Source organism: Acomys russatus, chromosome 16 (genome assembly GCF_903995435.1).
Source record: "Acomys russatus chromosome 16, mAcoRus1.1, whole genome shotgun sequence".
NCBI lineage: Eukaryota > Metazoa > Chordata > Mammalia > Rodentia > Muridae > Acomys > Acomys russatus.
The window spans coordinates 29346063-29369775 of record NC_067152.1 but is presented as its reverse complement, the minus strand read 5'-3'; the positions used below and the strand labels follow the sequence as shown (position 1 = coordinate 29369775).

Below are 23713 nucleotides of genomic sequence, written 5' to 3'. Positions count from 1 at the left end.
TCAATCAGAAATCCACCTGTTTCTGCCTCCAGGTGCAGGAAGTGGTCATCACTCCTGGCTTCATTATGGCTTTTAATGGTACCTGATGAAACATAGACAGCACTCTGGGAGTTGAGCCCTACTGTTGTTTGAATTTATTAAGCGTGTACTAACTGAGGAGAGTGGAGGAGTCTGGGGACTACTCCCATTCCTGAGTTCACATTTGTCTACATAAACAAAGCAGTCTTTCAGTGATTACAGTGGGAAGATGGGCCCATGGGCAGACATCCCCACTCATCATGGCTAAGGCATTGTTCTCCATAGAATTACTTAAGAACAACTAAAAAGAATCATGATTTGTTCTGTGTGTGCTGCCGCGAAGTGAAAAGGTCTCTGACCAACAGTCTTTTATATGCTCCTTTTAAAGATTATCTTCTAGAACAAATTATCAAAGAACTCTAGGACCTCCCTCACAAAACTCCCACAGAAGTGCGGCAAAGGCACACTCCTTGCTCTCACCTGGGAAAAGGATACATACCCAGTTTGGGGACTGGCTGCGTGTCCCAGAACTGGTAGCTTCGCTTGCTGGCCTCCTCCATGGTCTTGGCAGGGCCCTGGCCCACTGAGAACAGCTCAATGGCCTTCTGTATTTCCTGGATTCTCTCTGCTGGCAAAGAGTTCATCTGAGAAGACAGTTAGAGAAAGACAAAGCCCACTGTGTTAGCGAGACTTGTGATCCATTAGGAGTTCAAGAGTTGGCTGGGCCCTGAGCAGTAGAGAGTGCCTTTAACCCTAGCAGCACTAGGAGGCAGAGGCAGGCACATCTCTCTGAGCCAGCTTGGTTAGAGAGCTCCAGGCCAACCAGAGCAAAATAGTAAAACCCTGTCTCAAAAGAAAAAAAAAAAAAAAGAGCTGGCTTGGTAGAGGGGAGCACATCTGTAATCCTAGTTCTCAGGAGGTAGAGGCAGGAGGATTAGAAGTTTGAAGCCAACCTTGGCTCCAAGAAACCCTGTATCCAAAAAAACCCAACCAACCAAAAAACCAAAAACAAAAACAGAGCTGGGTGCAGCGGTGCACGCCTGTGAGCCCAGAACTCAGAGAAGCCGAGACAGGCGGATCTCTGCGCTCAAGGCCAACCTGGTCTACAAAATGAGGCCAGGACAGCTAAGACTACACAGAGAAACCCTGTCACAACACAACAAAACAAAACCACAAGAGCTCAGAGCTACAGGGAGAGCAAGAGGGCCTGTGTTTGATCTCCAGCACTGACATAAGAAAAGGTGGAGAAAAGAGTAGCTGAGAGTTTTTTTGTTTTGGTTTGGTTTGGTTTTTTCTTTTTTTTTTTTTTTTTTTTTTTTTTTTTTGGTAGCTGAGAATTTTAGCTAACAAGTCCTACCTATGGGATTTTGGTTTTGTTCTTTGGGTTTTTGTTTGCTTTTTTTTGTCTTTTTAAGATTTGGTTATTTATTATGTATATAGTGCTCTGCCTGCACATATGCCTGCACTCCAGAAGAGGGCATCAGATCACATTCTAGCTGGTTGTGAGCCACCATGTGGTTGCTGGGAATTGAACTCAGGACCTCTGGAAGAGCAGTCAGTGTTCTTAACCTCTGAAGCATCTCTCCAGCCTAATTTTTGGTTTTCTCTTTTGAGACAGGGTCTCGCTATATAGCCCTGGCTGACCTGGAAATCACTATGTAGACCAGGATGACCTCAAATCTTGCCTCTGCTAGGATTACCAGTGTGCACCACACCACACTTAGACTGGCCTATAGCTTTCCCATCTCAAACCCATGTTGTTTATGTGAAAAGTAATAGAGCAGAGTGCAAAATTTCAAGCAATATAGAATATAGAAAATACAAAGAAAAAAATCTGTAGCTGGGTATAGTGGTGTAACTTTGTAGTCCCAGGACCTGAGAGGCCTGGATAGGAAGATCAGAAGTTCAACATAAAACACTGTCTTTAAAAAAAAAAAAGAGGGTGGGGGTGGGCCTGGAGAGATGGCTCAGCAGTTAAGAGCACTGACTGCTCTTCCAGAGGTCCTGAGTTCAATTCCCAGCAACCACATAGTGGCTCACAACCATCTATAATGTGACCTGATGTCCTCTTCTGGACTGCAGGTGTACAAGTAGGCAGAGCACTGTATACATAATAAATAAACTCTAAAAAAAAAAAAAAAAAAAAAAAAAGAAGGGAGGCAGCTGGAGAGATGGCTCAGCAGTTAAGAGCACTGGCTGCTCTTCCAGAGGATCCAGGTTTGATGTTCTTCTGGCCTCCAGACACTGCCCACGTGTGGTGCAGACATACATACAAGCAAAAAAACCTACACACACAAAAATAATCAGGGCCGGGCTGTGGTGCCGCACGCCTTTAATCCCAGCACTGGGGAGGCAGAGGCAGGTGGATAGCTGTGAGTTTGAGGCCAGCCTGGTCTACAAAGAGTCCAGGATAGTCAATGCTACACAGAGAAACCCTGTTTTGAAAAAAACAAAAAACAAAAAAACAAAAAAAAGAAAAGAAAATAGTCTCCAGGGCTGGAGAGATGGTTCAGAGGTTAAGAGCACTGGCTGCTGTTCCGAAGGTCCTGAGTTCAATTCTCAGCAGCCACATGGTGGCTCACAAGCATCTATATTATAACCTGATGCCCTCTTCTGGCCTGCAGGAGTACATGCAGGCAAAACACTGTCTATGTAACAAATAGATCCATATTAAGAAAAAAAATAGTCTCCTAGTTACCTTCACAGGCTGATCCTGGGTTGACTCTGTGTCATTGCTTTTGTCTTTCTTCTTCTTTTGTTTCTTTTTCTTCTTTTTGGCTCCGGTGTCATTGGCTGGACTCAGGCCACTGTAAGACAAAGTAAAATGGGGGCTCAAAAAAGAAACAACAACAAAAACCAAATGCTTCCAACTACTCTGACAAAAGGCTTTTCTGTAGAGCAGACCTTTCTTAGTCAAGCCTGTTGGCTTGAGAAGCAGACTAGAGAATCCAGCTCCCAGAAGGGGCGTCTGGGGGACATTTGTGAGCACAACTCCTCTCTCCACTCCCATCCCTTAGCTCCTCAGAGAGGAGGCACTGTGCAAGGCATGCCCTAGTTATTTCAAAGGCCCTTTCTGTTCTTGCATTCACTCACTCACTCACTCACCCACTCATTCATGGTTTCATTGAGACAAGGTCTCAATCAGCAAAGGCTGACTCCAACGACGACTTGCCTTTTGATCCTCCTGGGTCCACCTTGCAAATGCTGAGATAACAGGCAGTGTTCCACCCACCTGGTTTATGGGGCTCAAACCCAGAGCTTCTCAAATACAAAGCAAGCATTCTACCAACTGAACCACATCCCCAGTCCTTTCTTCTCCCCCGCCCCCAAGATAGGATCTCTGGTTTGGTACTCAGTATATATTTTGGGCTGACCTTGAACTTATGGCAATCTTCCTGCCTCAGCCTCTTGGGAGCTGGAATGATAATTACAAGCCACCACAACCCTATTTTTTCGGAGAAGAGTGGTTAAGTACTTATTTCTTTAGACTGCCAGGCTGCACTAAAGACAATGATATCTCTCCACACTGTGTTGGTACCACCATTTCCTTAGGGCCCTAAGCTGAAAAGGACAGCCAGAAGACAGGAGCAGTGTTTCGGGATTGACCCTTTGCCCTCACTTCTCCAAGTGTATACTGTTTGCTGGGTTCTCCAACTAGACAGACAGTGTGACAGAGAGAGCGGGATGAAGGAGAGCACAGTTCTACATTACTGCAGCCCACGCCTGAGACGGCCATCGAGGAGAAGTGCCTGAGCTGGACACCAGGGACAGGACTGCCTGCTCACCGAGGGCAAACCCAAAACTAGGAAATCCAGCCACAACAGTCTCTTGCCACAGGTGTGAAAACAGTGCATGGAATCAGTAAGGGAACATCCTTACACAGCTTTCCCTCAACGAGACATGACAAAAACAGCTTCCTAGCTACATTAAAATGTCAAAATTAGATCAGGCAAGTGTCTGCTGAGGTGGAGACAACAGAAATAGACCTGTGGTGCAGGAGGCAGAGGCAAGACGTAGGTAGGCCTCTGTGAGTTAAAGACATGGTGCATGGTAGCTCCTGAGTTCCAGGCCAGTGTGGAAGACAACACAGAATGTTCTAGACTAGCCTGAGCTGCAATGGACACTGTTGAAAAAATTTTTTTAATTTAAAAAAGAAAAAAGTATTTAAGGACTTCAAAGTGCTTTGTGGTTATTTGAATATTAATAGCACCGTACAGAAACTGATAAGATGCTATCAATGGCAGTACATATACATACATGAAGAGAAAACAATCTGCTATCACACACTTCTATTTCTTGGGCTGCGGCTGTAGCTCAGGGTCAGAGTGCTTGCCTAGCATGCTCCAGGCTATCCCCAGCACTGGAGGAAAGGGAGCGTGGAGATGGATCTGACAGACATATACTGCCAGCACCTTCTATGTAGACTCTTCAGATTTACCTCCTGGGGATTCAGGAGCCTGTAGAAGGATTATGAAACCAGGGAGCCAGAGTAAGGCTAGCAGTTCTCGACCTTACACGAGCACATGGTCACCAGGTCTGAACATAAGTGCACCTAGTGACTGCTCTAATTCATGAGACCCAGAAGGCTTGCAGTCCCTCTGGCAGCTGCATTCTCCAGGCTGCCGGGCTTGTCTCTTATGGATGTTAGGCAGTTGTCTTGAATGGCACTGGGCTCCTTGGGTGTCTCCCTTTTTAGGGCTGTTGTCAATAAGAGCATGGCAACTTCATGCATTCTCACAGTCGTGGCTCAATATCTCAGTAGAATGAATTATAAAATTAAAACATAAAGCTAGGCATGTGGCACATGGCCTTTGTCTTAGCACTTGGGAGGTAGAGGCGACAGGATCTCTTTGAATTGAAGGCCAACCTAGCCTACAGAGAGAGACTTTGTCTCGAGACAAAACAAACCAACTCACCACCAAACCCAAAACAAGTACAGTCTGATCTTCCCACAGAAACGGGGCTGTGAGTATGACGGTGCACTCAGTGTCTTCTGAAGAGGCCTGCGACGGTAGACTGACCGACCACCGTCTTTCTTTCTTTTGACAGTTTCATTGTGTAGTGCTTGCTGGCTTGGAATTCACTCTGTAGACCAAGAGGGCCACAAACTTAATGGTCTTCCTGTCTCTGCCTCCCAGGAACTTGGTGGCTCAAGCCTGCTGAATAAGGCAGTGCAGTCCACTGCTGAGGAGGATGAGGCCACACTGCTTGAACTCAGGCATTTTGAGGCCAGGACCTTGGTTCAATATTCCAGGGCTGGGTCAGGATTCAGTACAGAAACCTCTAGAAGTACAAGCCAGAAACTGGCCAGGGTACACACTCATTACAGCAAACCAGACCTGACCTCAGTCCTCTCGGCCTAAGACACAGAGCAGGGAGTTGGGTGAAATCTGCCCTTGTGAGGCAAGGAGTGTCTACTATGGGAACTGAGATGGGTGTTCACACGCAAAGGCTGCTCATGGTCTGTTTTAAGGTTTATTTATTCTGTGTGTATAAGTGTTCTATCTGCGTGTGTATGTGCACCCTGTATGTGCCTGGTGCCTGTAGAAGGCAAAAGAGGATGTCAGATACCCGGGAACTGGAGTTATGGATGGTTTGAACCAATATTTAGGGGCTGGGAACTGAACCCGAGTCCTCTGCAGGGCAGCAAGTGCTGTTAACCCAGGACAGCCAGGGCTACACAGGGGAAGAAAAAGTATCAATAACTAACCTAGCAAGTAAAGGATGGATTGCAAGAATGACAGATCCAGGGCAGGGAAACGTCATCTTCAGAGATGGCCTAGCAAGGCAAAGTCCCTGGAGTGCAAGCCTGGCACTGAATCCACCCCAGAGTCAGGTGAAGGCGGGGAGTACCAGCTCTACAACGTTGTCCTCTGACCTACACACAGAGCTAGGGTCTTACACTGCAGCCCAGCGCATTTTACTCATGGGGATCCTCCTGCTTCAGCCACTGGAGTCCTAGGATTATAAGTATGAGCCACCATAGTCAACTAGAAATATCTTTAAAACAAAATGAAAACGGCGTCTCGCTGTGCAGCACTGGCTATCCCTGGAACTCCCTGCATAGACAAGCTGGCCTTGAACTCAAGAGATCTGCCTGCCTATGCCTCCTGAGTGCTAGATTTAAAGGCATGCACCACTACACCCCACAGAAATGTCATTTTATTTGCTTACTTATTTTTGGTTTTTCAAGACAGGATTTCTCTGTGTTAACACCCCTGGCTGTCCTGGACTCACTCTGTAGACCAGGAGGCCTTGAATTCACAGAGATCCCCCTGCCTCTGCCTCCCGAGTGCTGGGATTACAGGCGCAGGCCACGATACCGGGTCAGAAATGTCATTTTAAAAGAAGAGCCTACATTTTAAATTCAAACCAGAAATCTTATGGATGCTCTTGTACCAACCAACTCAGGGCAGAAGGAGGAGATGGTAACTGAGCCTCTACCTCGGAAATAGAACAGTGCCGGCTGTGTGTGGGTGGGAGGGAAGGGCAAGCTGACAGATGAGCAGAAAGTGCACACAACTTCCCGACAACACGGTCGGCCCACAGCGCAGGCCTCCTCTCCCTCTGACAGGACAATACATGCTTGGATGTGTGTGCCTGGCAACTAAAACCTGCTATCGTGAGGGAACAGACACTGAACCTCCAGCCTCCAGAGGGATTTCACAGCAATGTGCCTTAACTTGCTGCTTACAGAAAACCCCAGGAGGCAACCTGGTCACTAACTAGCCAATGAGGACCCAGGCACATGCCCCCTCTCCCTCACGCTACCGTCTCCTCCCCTTAGTGCAATGGTTCCCAACCTTCTTAATGCTGCAACCTTTTGTTACACTTCCTCATGTCGTGATGACCCCAACCATCAAATCATTTCATTGTTACTTCATAACTATTACTGTGCTGCTGTTGTGAGCTGTAATGTAAGTTTCTGATATACAGGGTATCTGATATGCGACCCACACGTGGCGAGCCACTGCCCTATAAGGAGGTGCCTAAGAAGCTTCTAAAACCATATTATTAAGTGTCTTCTCCCACCAGGCCCAAGGACAAAGCTTTAGTGTACAAGAACAGGTGTTAGAGGTACCAAGGAGAGGCAGTCATGGTGGCACACGCCTATAGTGCCAGCACTGGGGCCGCCACGGCAGGAAGACAGAGTTCCAGGTCGGTCTGTGCTGTCTGTGGAGGACAAGCCATGTTCTATTCTGACAGGCATCTCTGACTCCTCCAACTCTCACTGACATCTGTTTTAAAATTATAATCTCCTAAAAATTATATACATAGAAGTATTTACATAAAATGATGGGTTTCTTTCTTTGTCTCCCAATGATCTTAAAAATGTTTGAGCATGGGGCCACACCACACAGCTGTTTTCCACGGCCCCTCCTATTACACTATACACACAGCTAGGAGCTCAACAGTTTTATGCTTGCCTGATGCTTTCTAGGGACAATGGACTAAAATAAAAACTCAGAAAAGCTATACAGCCCAAAAGAGGTCAGTGAAGCATCTCTCATGCTGTTCCCGAGGACAGCTGTGCCGCCATTCTGAGAAAGCAGGGAACTGCTGTGTGCCTCTGTGCCTAGCTGGCATTTTCAGTGACCAACCTCCTTCCTCCTGGCCACTGCCCTCCTTAGGCCATGCCCTGCTCCTGAGGTCAAAGCAGAGAGCACCTTGGCACTATTCAAATGGTGCTGTCTGCAACCCAGAGTACAGGTTTATGAGAACAAAGTTCAGAAGGTAAAATTTGTAACTTTTGGTCACTTACTTCTTTTGTTTGCGATGGGACTCACCATGGCTAACCTTGAATTCAAGATTCTTCTATACCAGGCAGCCTCTTGTGTTTGTTTGGTTTGCGGTTTTCGAGACAGGGTTTCTCTGTGTAGCCTTGGCTGCCCTGGACGCGTTTTGTAGACCAGGCTGCCCTTGAACTCAGATATCCACCCGCCTCTGCCTCCTGAGTGCTGGGATTAAAGGCGTGTGCCACCATGCCCAGCTTCAGCCAGCCTCTTGTGTACTAGAGCACTTAGCTTTCTTTTCTTTCTTTCTTTCTATATTTTTGACACAGGGTTTCACTATATAGCCCTGGCTGTCCTGGAACTTACTATGTAGACCAGGCTGGCCTGAAACTCACAGCGATCTGCCTGCCTCTGCCTCCCAAGTGCTGGGATTAAGGCCTATAAGACATACCCAGCTTTAATGTTTTAACTTCACGTGTATGTGTACATGTGTGTGCTGGTGGGTGACCTTGGAGACCAGAAGGCTTCGGGTTCCCTGGGGCTGGAGTAAGGAGCAGTTATGAGCCTTCCAATGTGCATGCTGGACCCAAACTCAGGTCTGCCGGGAGAGCAGGACCAGCTTTTGATGGCTGAGCCTCGACTCCAGGCCCCATTCTCTCTGTTTATGAAAGCTAGAAACTAATTCTTGGGACTATAATTTAAGTTTTCCAATGAAAGGCACCATGACAAATCCTGACCTCTGGTTCTAATCTCAGCATCAGGAGAGCCTTCTGCAAATGAAGTCACTCTTAGGGGTTGTCACCAGCAATCCTCCTAGTACCCACAAAAGACAGAGAAAGATGAACACAGGGACATTTAGAAGGCTACTCAGGAGGAAACCAGGTGCATAATCTCTGTACCGCTGTGGCTGCTGGATCACTGGCACCGCATCACAAACTCCACAGAGCCCCACCAATTAGTTAGACTGCAGGGCATAGATGCTCAGCAGGTAAAATGCCTGCTGCTAAGCCTGACAACTGAGTTTGAACGCAGGATCCACACGGTGGAATGGAGAGAATCTACTTCCTTTAAGATGTCCTTTGGGGGCGCTGGGGAGATGGCTCAGAGGTTAAGAGCCCCGTCTGCTCTTCCAAAGGTCCTGAGTTCAATTCCCAGTAACCACATGGTGGCTTTCAACCATCTGTAATGAGATCTGGTGCCTTCCTGTGGTGGGCAGAATACTGTATAAATAATAACAAACAAACAAACAAGCAAAGATGTCCTCTGATATCCACATGTGTAATGTGGTACACCTGTACATTTGCAAATATACAAAATTTTAAAAATGCAATAAATGTTGGGCGGTGGTGGCACATGCCTTTAATCCCAGCACTCAGGAGGCAGAGACAAGAGAATCTCTGTGAGTTCAAAGCCAGCCTGGTCTACAATGTGAGGTCCAGGACACCCAGGGCGACACAGAGAGACCCTGTGTGGGGTAGGTAGGGTAGAGCTTCTGAACTAGGAGCTGTGGCTTACTACTTAACTCACGTCCCCACAAGACGATCCAGGGCTGCTAATGAGAGGCTAAAGGGCCGGCCAGCTCCACTGCCAAATAACTCCCTTGCCTGAGAAAATCCACAGGCTGCTGAGGAGATGCAACGGGAGGACGCTTGCTGCTACAGGATGCGGGAGCTGGGACACTGCTCAGTAGTTGTGCCTATCATGTAAGGTCCTGGTGGATACAGATGGCAAGCCCCGAGAAAAACACATCCAGGCCATTAGAGGACCAGGAGGAGGCGCATGATAAAAGCAGAACTGGTCTTCCTGAGTGAAATGAGAGAGCACGGAACGGTTTAGCACACACACAGCAACAGCAGGCACTCAACCACGGTCATCCTCCAGCTGCTCCTCAACCAGCAGCGCTAAACAAGCTGTAAAGCAAGTACTGCTCCTGGCAAGGCATGTGTGTCAGTTGTTGATTTTAGGGGCTCAATATAGAGAACGCTGTACTTGCTGTGTTTTAAGGGAGCAATCACAAGGACACCTTCTCTGAGGAAGCAGAAAGGGGCTTAAAGAATAGATTTTGCTCGTTGTGAGTTCGAGGCCAGCCTGGTCTACAAAGCGAGTCTAGGACAGCCAAGGCTACACAGAGAAACCCTGTCTCAAAAAACCAGAAAAAAAAAAAAAAAAAAGAATAGATTTTGCTGAACTAGAAGTTGTGGCTCATGCCTGTACTTCTAGCCCTTGGGAGGCTGAGGCAGGAGGATCACCATGAATCTGAAGATGATAGCCTTGGACCCTGTGTCAACAAAACAAACAAAAAGAATGGAGGTGCAGGTGAGATAAAGTGGACTGAGGTGCTTGTAGCCAAGTCTGACCCTCTGAGTTTGATTCCCCAGGGCCCACATGATCCAGTGACTCTCATGAGTTGTCTTCTGAGCTCCACAAGCTTGCGACGCACACATAAAACAGTCACACAATATACACACAAATAAGTATATGTAATAAATGAAGTTTTGTTTGGTTTTGGGTTTTCAAGACAGGGCTTCTCTGAAGCCTTGGCTATCCTGGACTCGCCTTGTAGACCAGGCTAGCCTTGAACTCAAAATGATCGCCTGCCTCTGCCTACCTGAGTGCTGGAATTAAAGGCGTGCACCACTGAGCAGGCATAAATGAAGGGTTTTTTTTTCTTAGTGACAATTTCAGGCCGGGCATGGTGGCACACACCTTTAATCCCAGCACTCAGGAGGCAGAGGAGGTGGGTCTCTGTGAGTTCTACAAAATGAGTCTAGGACAGCCAAGGCTACACAGAGAAAACAAAACAAAGCAAAAAGATTTCAGATTTTTTTAAAAATTAAAAAAAAAAAAAAAAAAAGCTACAGAAGTAATTCCGTAAAAGCCCTAATCTCTGAGCTCTAGAGAGAAAGGGTTAACTGGCAGCTTGGCAAAGCTGATGAATTTTGGAGTGAGCATATTAGTTCAACAATGTGGAAGATCAGCAAAACCAGTCTGCCTCGGCCAGCGGTCTCCCTGAAATAGGCTTCATTTGCTTTGAATTTCTTTTGCTCTCCAGTTTCTTCTCTTTGAAGCAGCCCTTGATTAGTTTCCTTTTTAACTGCCATTTAATTAGGAAACATAATTAGAATACTTATTTGATATCAGGGATGAGAGTTCTCTTCATTTCTGCTTTGGTCTAGTTTTGAAAAGCGAAAAACTGAAGAAAAAAAATGAAGAAAGTGCCTACATTTTTTTTTTTCTTCCCAAGTGCTAGATGCAGTTATAACCCAACAGACAGCATGAACACAGCCACTGAGACAAAAGGAAGGAAGGAGAAAGCAAGTGGGGAAAGCTTTGCAGACTTGACCTCTGTCCTACTTACATGTGACTGTCAGCCTGACACAGCTGGAGCCATCAGAGAGCAGAGACTGGCCTGTGGACACATCCTGAGTGCTGATACAAGAGGGCCCAAGGCCACTGTAGGCAACACTAGCTCTAGGTCCTGAGCCATAGAGGAAAGAAAACTAAGCAGGATGTGGTAGCTACACCTGTAATCCCAGAATGCAGGGAGGGAGGCAGAGGCAGGTGGATCTCTGTGAGTTCGAGGCCAGCCTGGTCTGCAAAGAGAGTCCAGGACAGCCAAGGCTACACAGAGAAACCCAGTCTTGGAAAACAAGAAAGAAAGAAAGACAGACAGACAGACAGACAGACTAGCTGGGTCGTGGTAATTCATGCCTTTAATCCCAGCACACGAGAGGCAAGAGACAGGTGGATCTCTGTGAATTCGAGGTCAGCCTGGTCTACCTAGCAAGTCCAGAACAGCCAGAGACATTACACAGAGAAACCCTGTCTCAACCAAAAACAAACAAAGAAGAAGGTTGGTGGTAACAGTGCTTGCCGTGCAAGCCTGCCAACCCACGTTCCAGCCTCAGAACTTCTGCAGAAAGGAAGGCTGCAGGTGGGGATGCACCTGTGATCTTTGTGCTCCTGTGATGAGACCCAAGGCAGAGAGAGATAGGAGAATCACCTGGAAGCTTGAGAGCCCGGTGCAGGTTAACCTACCAAACACAGCAAGGCAGAAACAACAAAAGACCCCTGCCTTAACCAGACAGGAGACAACAGAGCCCCCAAGCCCTTCTGAGTAATACACACACACACACACACACACACGCGCGCGCGCGACAATAATTTTGTTTTTGCTTTTCAAGACAGGGTTTCTCTGTGTAGCTTTGGCTGTCCTGGACTCACTTTGTAGACCAGGCAGGCCTCGAACTCAAGAGATCCGCCTGCCTCTGCCTCCTGAGTGCTGGGATTACAGGTGTGGGCCACGGTACCTGGCTCACTCACTAACACCTTCTAAGCACCAGGCATCTATGTCCTGGACATAACCCTTTCTCTAATGCACTTTAAAAGCCCTAAACACACCCAATAAATTACCAAACATTCTACTTATTGCTATAGTAAAGCTACAAAAATTCAGTTTGTAAAATTAATGGAAGGCAAATTGGGTAAAGCTAGGGGAAGGTAAGAAGAGAAATAAGGCCGGGTGTGGTGGTACATGCCTTTAATCCCAGCACTCGGGAGGTAGAGGCAGGCAGATCGCTGTGAGTTCGAGGCCAGCCTGGTGTACAAAGGAGTCAGGAAAGTTAAGATAACACAAAGAGACCCTGTCTTGAAAAACAAACAAAACAAAAAAAGAGAAATAAGAAGAGATAAGAGATTAGAATGTAGCTCTTATTTCATAAACAACTATAGATAAAGAAATTTTCCTGTTGGGCATGGCATAGCAGAGGCAGGCAGATGTCTGTTTTAAAAAAAAAAGCCGGTTGTGGTGGCGCACTCCTTTAATCCCAACACTCGGGAGACAGAAGCAGGCGAATCGCTGTGAGTTCGAGGCCAGCCTGGTCTACAAAGTGAGTCCAGGACTGCCAAGGCTACACAGAGAGACCCTGTCTCAAAAACAAACAAACAAAACAAAAACAAACAACAACAACAACAAAAAGGAACATACCCCAAATGGCAACTATTCAAAGACCAGGCTTTCAAAACAAGTTTTATTTTGTTTGTGAACAGTCTCACTATGTAGTCCTGGCATCTGCTACATGGACCTGGCTGGCCTTGAATTTACAGAAATCGACTTGTTTTTGCCTCCACAGCACTGGGATTAAAGGATTGCTCCAGCCCAAGGCAGCAGAGCAAACCTTTAATCTTAGCATCTGGGAGGCAAAGGCAGTTGGATTTTTGTGAGTTCAAGGCCAACCTGGTATACAGATTGAGCTCCAGGACAGCCAAGGCTACACAGAGACACTGGAGGCAGATAGGTGGGGGTGGGGGGGTGGGGGGGATGGGACTTGGGCCACCACACCCTGCTCAAAGCAGATTTGAATGGCTCCAAAATTCATACCTTTCCCAAGCACTATCTCTTTCCAAAGCACTTTGCTTTGTAAGTTAAAGGAAAACTAAATCATTTTCACAGACTGCTTGGTCAATCCATACACTCCACCCCCCCAAGCCCCCAACACTCATAAAGATTTGGGGAAAGGGGAGCTATCACTCTGTGGAACCACAACTAAAACAAAGAACTTCCTGGCAAACAGGATTTTCTCGGTTTTCATGGTTGGGACTGAACATCAGGGCCTGCAACCTGGTCAGCACTGCTGGATGGCTGAGCAATACCCCGAGTCACGGCAAAGTTTTGCAAACTGCGGTTTTTCAGAGCACAAAACCTATTTTTTTAAAAAAACCAAACAATTGACACAGTGTCACAGAGAAAAAGAGAGCGATTACAGAATGAACAAAGGAAAGGCCACACTTCCACTTCTGAAGTGACTTTCGCAGGCAGCACTCTCAGCTGATAGGGAGTTTTTTCTCAAGGGGCCGGTCCGCTCCCTCTTCCGGCTCCTACTTCCTCTTCCTCAGCTCTCCCATCCGTGGGAATAGCTGCTGCCTTAAATAAGGCTGTTACCTTCGATCTGCTGTGAGTTCTAGCAACAGATCAGTCATAAAAATCAAATTTGGCAAGCTTCCTTTTCAGCCACATTCCTGTGATTTTTTTTTTCCACGCTGCTTAAAGAATAAGAAACTAGATCTTCCTTAAACCTAAAACTCACCACAGGCAGATTACTAATCATTTAATCCTTTGCTCAACCACCTCTAAGAAGAATAAACAAGTGTGTGGCCAAAGGTTATGACCTTCTACCTTTATCTCAGCCTTAACGGAGGTAAGGAGGACGATAAGAGCTGCTGGCTAGAGCTAGTGACAAGCTGGCTATAACAAAACCTGGCTGTAAAAATCAGACTACCACACACTCGGATAATTACACACCCACAAGTCTCTTTACACACACACAAATACAAATGTATACACACATACATATAAATAGATAGCATGGGGGCAATTAGCACCAGGAAATAATGTGAACAAAAATACATTATTCACTGTGACTGGCTTACAGATTTGGAAAAACAACAACACCACTCAAATATCTGGCCCATTTCTTCTTTGCCAGTAACAAAGGGCAGCAATCACTTATAGTAAGACCCTGACCTACATGGTGGCCTCTATCACCGTAATCCCTACACCTGGGAGGCAGAGGCAAGAGAATCACCCCAAATTTGGGGTTAACCTGTTCTACATGGCATGTCCCGGGTTAGTCAGAGCTACACAGAGAGAATATGTCTCAAAAACCAAAACAGAACAAACAAACAAAAAATCTCAGGGAGACCCTAAAGTACAAGACCTAGTAGTTACCCCACAAATACCACGTGTTCTGCAAAAAGCAACATCGATGTGTCCAAGCTTTGAGTCACTTCACTAAACAAAGTAAAGGTACAATAAAACGACTCTAGTGATAGCCACGGATTATCTGAGGCAACAGATACTGAATCAATCAAAACATTTATCACTTCGCTACTAACGCAGGATTTGTATTTTGGAATTCTCTGGCAATGACACTTTACAACATAATTATATACATGGCTTGTGTAGCCTGGTGACTTTTCCTCAAGGACCGTGAACTACAACGGCATGTTTTATTATTCGTTTATGGCTAGTCACGTTGTTCATACACCTTTTATATGTAACGTTCCCTCTGAACTGAAGTTTCTAGATTGCTGTGCGTTGTACTAATGAAACCCACCGTTCAAAATGTTCCCTCTCTCTCCCCATCGTGCCTGAAGCACACGTGTGGAACACTACACAGAACTTTTATATAATGAAAGTATTGCATGTCTCCGACCCTTAATAGCTGAGCACCCACCCTGGTAAATGACAAAGGCAGAAACCAATCGCTAGGCAGGATCTCAATGACTTAGCCAATAAGAACATGTGGGTGGGGTTAAACTAAGCTCCCGGTGACTTCCCCACACCCCAGATACCCAGGTTGTGGGAGACCGGACAGGAATTGGTCTACGAGGATCTCGTTACCCTCGGTTGTAGCTGTTGTCCTCCTCGTTCTCGCAATCGCTGCAGTGCTCATGGCCGTTTCCGTTCCCTTCCATCATCAGTGGCAGCGAAGGTGCCGGCAGCTTCACTGCTGTCTCACTCTCATCCGCCATCTTGGGTTGCGAGAGCCGGGCTCCGCGCCCCGCTACATGGAGGGCTCCTATTGGACAGGGGAAATATGCGCTGTCTTCTGGGTTTTGTAGTTTTTGTGAGGAAATCTGACACTAAGGGAGACTGCTCAATAAACTGTACCGAAGTGAACTACAAAACCCAGAAATCATGAAGGGACGCGGCCTTGGTAGGGATGGGCAGCAATTCCGGAAGCCCCTAGGTTCTGCCAAGATCTGCGGCGAAGAGAGCTACAAGCCTTACAGGGTGGTCGCGGGGCATTCTGGGAGTTGCAGTCTTATGTTGAATTAGGATTTCGGGAGTTAAGGCTGCAAAATCCAAGGCTTGCAGCGTACCCTTTGGTAGTCACCGGGCCACAGGTGAGCCGTTATCGGCTACCGTTAAGGACCGTTACCATTCCTGGGTAAGTCAAAGACACTGAGGTCCATGGCTGCAATTCTTCAGGAGCACAAACGCTCCTTGGAGAGAGCTTTCATACCGGAAGCCAAGTTTGCTCTGGACCGACGTCCCCACTCAGGCCTTTAGGTAGACCTGGGACTTTGGAAGCCTAAAACCAAGAGGCGGAGGATTGAGGCTTGGAACCGAGGCTTACCGTTTCTAGTTTTGCACAGAGCTCTTCTTCACATTGTCCCTTTGATCCCCCACTAAAAGCTTCCATCGCAAGTCCTTTTTTTATTTTTTTAAAGATTATAATTACATCATTTCCCCCTTCCCCTTTCTAACCCCTACCATATAGCCCCCACCTTGCTCTAAAATTCATGGCCTCTTTTTCTTTAATTGTTGTTACATAGGTGTGTGGATGTGCATGCATGCGTCTACTCCTAAATATCTAAGCACACACAATGTCCGCGCAATATTGTATGCATATGATTTCAGGCTGATTATCCCTGAGAAGGATAATTTCTTCCCCCATTTTTAGCATCCCTTAATTGTCTGTAGTTAGCCTACGGTTGAGGCCTCATGAGCTCCCCTACCCTCCCATCACAACTCTTTAATGAGCACTTACACACCAGGCTCTGGGGTAAGACTTTTTGTACATGGCTTCTTATAAGTTTAACAAGCCTAGAATGTGCATGTCATTATTATTCCTCTTTCACAGATGAAAAGACTGTTCCAGAAATGTTGGTACATTGCCTGTAGGCGGCAAAATCTGCATGGAAATCTGGATTTACCTACTCTGTGCCCTTTTTAGTTCTTAACCATCACAATGGTCACAGGAAAATCAGTTATAAGAAGAAAATTGCAGCCTCTATCAGAGAATTGCCTGAATGCTTCAGTCCCTTTGGTTTCTGTCCTGTGACTAACTAAGCTAGTCACAATCCTGAGGAGAAAGCCCGAAGACAAGGCTTAGTTGAGTATGGTGGGTGGTGAGAGTAGACTGGTTCTTTTTTGTTTTGGTTTGATTTTTGAGCCAGGGTCTCTCTGTGTAGCCTTGGCAGTCCTGGACTCAGAACCGAACTGTTTCTTCCCTTGTTCACTTTTGCCACTACCCCACCACAACCACTACCACCCCCTCCAGCCCCCCACCCCATCCCTGTCTCATCACCCCCTCTGGCTGTTTAGCTCTTTATTAACCAATCAGAGGTGACAGAGAACAATTTTTCCACAACATTGAGACAGGAGATGCTTCAATAATGATGACAATGCCAAATAATGACAATGCAACCAGGTCTCTGGGTACAGAAATCATTTGAATATACAGTGCACAAAATCATCCTCCAACAACAAAGGGAGTCCAGGATAGCAGGGTTCTGTTACACAGAGAAACCCTGTATTACAAAAACAGAAACAAACAAAATAAAAATGTTCCTGCCATTCCCTGTGGTTTAAAACAGTAAGTTAGAGGCTGGAGAGGTGGCTCAGAGGTTAAGAGCACTGGCTGTGCTTCCAGAGGTCCTGAGTTCAATTCCCAGCAACCACGTGGTGGCTCACAGCCATCTATAATGAGATCTGGTGATGGCATATATGTAAGTTAGGAGCTGGCAAGACAAGATGGCTCAGAGGCTAAAAGTAAATTCCAAGCAAGCTTGACAACCTGTGTTCTATATCAAGAACCTACAATGGAAGGAAAGAACTGACTTCTAGAAATTATCTTCTGACTTCCACATGTGCACCATGGAACAGATAATAAAGTTGAGAGTTCATATTTCTGGGGTGGCATTTGTGAAAGGAGTTTCAGGGAGGGAAAGTAAATTTTTTAAATTTAAATTTTATTTTATGTTGTAAGGGGTTTGTCTGTGTGTCTGTACATAACTTGTGTGCCTAGTACCCAAGGAGGCCAGAAGAGGGAGTATGTGTATGCTGGGAACCAAACTTTGGTCCTCCAGAGGAACAGGAAGTGGTTTTAACCGCTTGGCTATATCTCCAGTCCTTTCTGTTTCTTCTTCTTCTTTTACTTCTTCTTCTTCTTCTTCTTCTTCTTCTTCTTCTTCTTCTTCTTCTTCCTCCTCCTCCTCCTCCTCTTCCTCTTCTTCCTCTTCTTTCTCTTCTTCCTCTTTCTCCTCCTCTTCTTCCTTTTCCTTTTCCTCCTCCTCCTCTTTCCCCCCACCCCTTTCTCTCTCTTTGACAGTCTTCTGTATCCAGGCTAGCCTTGAACTTGCTATATATCAAGATAACCTTGAATTTCTGATCTTCCTGCCTCTGCCTCTCAATGCTGGGATTATAAATATGAGCCATTGGGGCTGGAGAGATGGCTCAGCAGTTAAGAGCATTGACTGCTCTTCCAGAGGTCCTGAGTTCAATTTCCAGCAACCACATGGTGGCTCACAACCATCTATAATGTGATCTGATGCCCTCTTCTGGCCTGAGAGTGGATATGCAGGCAGAGCACTGAATACATCATAATAAGTAAGTAAATCTTTAAAAAAAAACAAAAATAAATATGAGCCACCATGTCCTATTTATGTGACACTATAGATCCTGCCCATGTGCTAGCAAACATGTTTCTGCAATGAGGCCACATCTCTATCCTGGTAAAACACACTTTACATTTGGCTTTTGGCAGCTATGTGAGCTGGGTCCCCCATTGTAATGTCTGGGGTTCTACAGGCCCCCTCTGAAGCTAAACTGCAGGTTTTCTTTATTGTATGTATGGTTATCAGCCAAGACTTTACATTGTATGAAGTGGGAAGATTGTTATGATCTAAGCGATGGACGCCATAAAGTCATACATGCGACAGATCTCGTGTGGGAGGTTTATTGGGGAGGAGGTACATGGAGGCTGCCTTTGGGTAAGGGTGGAGGAGGAGGGACTGGCCTTTTATAAGAGGATGTGGCACATGCACTGGGGGAGGATATGCTGCTTGTGGTGACAGTAGGAATGTGTCACATCTTGGCAGCTAGTGATGACATATCCTGCTGTTACTGGGTTCCTGGGGCAGGTGGTGGTGGAGATGCCTGCTTGCTAACCAAAACTGGTTGGATTTTCCTGACCTCTTTGTATCTTTTAGGCCAGCATACAATGGCCCTTAAAATTTGCTGAGTGGCAGAACTTTTCTCTAACATGTGGGAGATCCTAGAGTGGTTCTTTGTCCCTGAAAACAAACAAACAAACAAAAGTAACAACAAAATTGTTAGATTTAGGTATGAGCAAGTGGCAACAAAGAAGTGATAAGGTCCTAGTGGGGACAAGTGACAAATAAGACAGGCGGGAACGCAGCCTGTATGCCAGGATGTTTGCTTGTACAACATTTTCTTGCCAGCATCCCATCCTGTCGATCCGTGGCCTCAGATATCTTGTTTGAGCAGATCAGGTTTCATTCAGTGATTTGTCCAAAGTGTCGATGCTACTTGGGATGGTGTTGAGACTTTGGATAGGATGTTTAACACAGGGCTGGGTGAAAGAGTCATATCTTTCCTTCCTCCTTCACAGGGCAGCATTTGATGAGAAATATGTCTGTAACAATGAACTGGCCAAGATATAAAGGCTGTGTTTCTGGCTAAGGAATTTGGACTTTGTGTGGACCTAGGGGGAGTGTTCACTTATGTTGTCTAGCATCCTTCCCCACCCCCACCCCTCTTGAGACAATGGCTGGCTGGCCTGAATAGAGCTCATTGGGTAGTCCAGGTTGGCCTTCAACTCATGAACCTCCTGCCCAGCCTCCCGAATATTGGGATTACAGATACATACTGCCATACCCAGCGGTGGAAGCTTTTAAGTAAAGAAGGAATATTGATGATATTTGTAAAGTGTATAAATTTAATCATGTATTAATATTTATTCAAAATAAACATGGAAAGTCAATTTAGCTTTAGGAAGTAGAAGTCAAAGAAGTCATTCGTAATGGACACACAGGGCTGTTCTTCAAACAAAGCTTGAAGCAATGTGATATGCTAGGCTAGATGCTAAGGGCGCAGATGGACTAAGACACAAGTCACTGTCAGGATGAAATGAGGTCACTCATGGCCTAAGCAGCTGGTGTCTACTCAAGGATTGTCACTTTGTTTCTTTCCTTTTGAAAAAAGATTTATTATTTACACAGTATTCTGCCTGCATGTGAGCCAGCATGCCAGAAGACGGCACCAAGTGGTTGCTGGGAATTGAACTCATGACCTTTGGAAAAGCAGGCCATACTCTTTTTTTGTTTGTTTGCCTGTTTGTTTTTCAAGACAGGGTTTCTCTGTGTAGCCTTGGCTGTCCTGGATTCACTTGGTAGACCAGGCTGACCTCGAACTCACAGTGATCTGCCTGCCTCCGCCTCCCATGTGCTGGGATTAAAGGAGTGCGCCACCACCACCCAGCAGCAGGCAGTACTCTCTCCAGCTCTATTGTCAATTTCTTTTTTTTTTTTTTTTAAAGGGTTTGTAAAATTTTTTTAAAATGTATTTTATTAATTTATTCATATTACATCTCAATTATGTCAATTTCTTGAGTGATGGAAAATAATGGAGTTGAAAGAGTTCTTGATGGGCAGGCGTCATGGTGCATGCCTTTAATCACAGCACTCAGCAAGCAGAGGCAGGCGAATCACTGTGAGTTCGAGGCCAGCCTGGTCTACAAAGTGAGTCCAGGATGGCCAAGGCTACACAGAGAAACCCTGTCTCGAAAAACCAAAAAAAAAAAAACAAAACAAAAGAACCTGTCTTGATGCAGGCAGTTATTTTCTCCTGTGGCTGTTTCATTGCCTGTGTACCAGTAAATACCCCCCATCTCCTACCCCGCACCCCCCAACCCCCTGCTCACGACTATGCATAGTGAGCATACAAAGCTAAATTCAGTGATTCAAAAGAAAGGAAAAAGGACATCAAGTATTGTCAGGAAGAGACTGGAGCAGACTGGCAAGGTGGCTCAGGGGCGAAGGAACTCACTACCCCATCTGAAAACCCGAGTTCAACCCCTAGAACCCATGGGCAGGAGAGAAGCAACTCCTACAAGTTGACTTCTGAAAACACACACACACACCAAACCTTTAAAGAAAAACACATCTGAATGTGCTGAATAATTTCTTTTTAATTTGAGAGGGAGTGAGTTCTAAGGTTCTGGGAAGGAAGGACCTTAGCTGTCTAGATGTTAGCATACTGCCCCTAGTCTGCCTAGCAACCCATGATGTCATACCTGCCTGCCAGTAGGTGGGCCACCTGGCCAAGATGTGAAAAGGGCAAAGCCACCTCATCTCTTTCTCTTGTTCCTCTCTCTTACCTTTCATGCTCTCTTGTCCCTCTTCCTCTCTCTTGTTCTGTCTGTCTGTCTGTCTCTCCCTCTCTCCCTTTGGGGTGCCCCTCCTGCTTCCCTGCTCTCCCTCACTCCTATAATAAACTTCTCCATATCATATCGGTTGCTGGCATCCTGTTTTTAATCATTACACTAGATAGTGGAGACAGTGCAGGGGGCTCCAACACTGTTAGGATGTGTAGAACAAAAGGCCCTTTTGATTGGGAGATGAATTCTATTTGCAAGTTCAAGGCCAGTGAAGGCTGCGCAGCGAGTCAGTTGGAGGAGGGTACGAGGATAGGTAGCATTCATTTGGAGGCAGTAGAAGTAGCCTTGGCCTAGAAGGCAAGGATAAAGTCCTGGCGACTGGGATTGAAACAGCAGGCAAAACTGTCATTCTTTTCCCAGTCTAATTCTTTTCCTAATTTGTTTGTTTATTATTATCCATCCATCCATCCGTCCATCTATCCTGTCTGTCTGTCTGTCTATATGGGGGGACCCCAGGCCACTAGATAAGTGTTCTATCACTAAGCTACATCCTTAGCCCTTTAAATTTTTTGTTTTGAGATAAGTTTCTTAACTTAACTCAGGTTGACTCTGAACTCACTCTAGCCCAGGCACCTTCTGTTCCTCAGGTTCCCAAGTGGCTTACAGGTCCCAGTCACCAGGCCCGGCACCCTAATCTTTCAACCACCCATCCCCTTCCCTCTTGTACAGAGTCCCTTGTAGCCCACAGCTATGGAGCGGAAGCTGGCCTTCGAATTCCTGAGCCCTCTGCCTCAGTCTCCAGAATGCCAAAAGTACAGATGCTCACTCAGGAGGCCACAAGTCCTAGGTTCTAGTCAACTTCCTCAGCTTTCCAAAGAAAGGTAAAGAAGCAAAGGCCATGGCTCAGAAGATTCCCAGCCCATCTGGAACCCCCTTTGGCTATAAAGCCCTTCCTTCTTGCCCCTCCCCATAGATATTTGAGACACACAAGTTTCCCCTATTTTTCTTAAAGCCAGCCACGTAAATCTACTTTCTGGTATTAATTTTTGTCACCTGTTTTTTCCTTAGAGACGTGATCATGAACCTTACGTTCCAGTAAAAAAAAAAAAAAAAAAAAGCATGAGCAAGAATTCCTGGGTATAATGGCTAATCTATTGCAGCTGCCTGTAATTCTGTCACAGTCTAACCAGTTGTGATGACTATGTGCTCTGTGTGGCTTACACAGTATGGGACATAACCATACTTACCAACCACATGAACTCCAGTTCATACAAGTAATTTGAACTCACATTCCAGATGGTGTAAGCCCACCCCCACCCCACCCCCAAATCTAAATGGTGTAAATACTACTACTGTGGGGCCTGGAAGGCTCGGGAGTCGATGGGAAGAGCCTGGACTTGAACTTGGCCTTCTGCCCAGAAGTCACCTTTCCTTTAGTGACTCTTGTATGGGATACCCAGAGATTTGAGGTTGGCGCTGTGTTTGTTTGTTTTTCAAAACAGGGTCTCTCTGTGTAGCCTTGGCTGTCCTGAACTCACTTTGTAGACCAGGCTGCCCTTGAGCTCATACAGAGAACCACCTCTCCAGGCCTCCCAAGTGCTGGGATTAAAGGTGTGCTGGTCAGAGTTGGCTCTTTTTATCCAGATTGTTCAACAGTTGTCAGTCCTCAGTGGCAATGACATTTACAGTTTATTAATCAGAATTTGCCAAATGCTAGAGCCAAAAGAGACCTGGCTGGCACCTCTGTAGATGCTGGACTCAGGGTTGTAGGACAAGCTGAATTTACTACAAATAAAAGTATTCCTTATGTACTATGACTTTTCTATTGCTGTGATGACATGCCATGACCAAGGTCAGCCTAGGGAGGAAAGGGTTTATTTGACTCACATGTCCTGATGCACAGTCAGCTGAGGGAAACCAAGGCAGGAACTAAACTAGAAGGAGCCTGGAGTCAGGAACGGATGCGGTCGCCATGGAGAGGTGCTACTTACTGGCTTGCTCAGCCTGATTTCTTACAGAACCCCAAACCATAAGCCCAGGGCCAGTCCCACCTCCAAAGGGTTGAGCTCTTCCACTTCAGTCACAAAGAAAATGCCTTGCAGACCTGCCTGCCCACAGCCTGATCTTTTTATTTTATTGTTTGTTTTTGGAGACAGGGTTTCTCTGTGTAGCCATGGTGGACCTAGACCTTGCTCTGTAGACCAGGCTGACCTCAAACTCAAAGAGATCTGCCTGCCTCTGCTTCCCGAGTGCTGGGATTAAAGGCGTGCACCACTGTGCCTGGCTCACCAATGTTTTTTAAACTTGTCTTGATTTATGACTTTGTCCTGTAAAACTACAAAGCTTCATGAAACTACAAAGCTTCCATGTTGGAATACAGAATTTGGCATAACCTAAATCTGTGCTCCCGGGCCATGGTCACTTATATATATTCCAAAAGAAAACTTTGTCTTTTATTCTTTTAATGAGATGAAAGCTGTTTCTTTTAATGACAAAAGTGATCCAATAAAAATATCAAAATTTTATTCGACTGGGCACAGTGACACAGGCCTGTAATCCCAGCAGTTGGGAGGCAGTGGCCAGCCTGGCCACAGATCGAGTCCAGAACAGCCAGGGCTACACAGAGAAACCCTGTCTAGGAAAGACCAAAAACAAAACAAAACAAAAGTCAAATTGCTTCCTTATTCAGCATATTGGCTCCTCACTATGAAGGACACTGAGAATGCCTTTCCCTTCTTAGTAGCAAAGAAACAGGATTCCTGCCTTTATTCACCC

At 46.0% G+C, this 23713-nt stretch overlaps 1 protein-coding gene across 1 annotated transcript in view; it reads right to left on the bottom strand.

Moving 5' to 3' along the window:
* The window catches only part of Nmt1 (N-myristoyltransferase 1), a 30062-nt gene extending 14739 nt beyond the window's left edge, over positions 1-15323 (bottom strand). The window contains exons 1-3 of the mRNA XM_051158793.1: positions 15154-15323; positions 2717-2825; positions 518-662 (exon numbers count right to left, since the gene is read on the bottom strand). Of these exons, the coding sequence (XP_051014750.1) occupies positions 518-662; positions 2717-2825; positions 15154-15284 (385 nt within the window). The 5' untranslated portion in view covers positions 15285-15323. The remainder of the gene's footprint in view (positions 1-517; positions 663-2716; positions 2826-15153) is intronic.
* Between the last annotated feature and the right edge of the window lie 8390 nt (positions 15324-23713).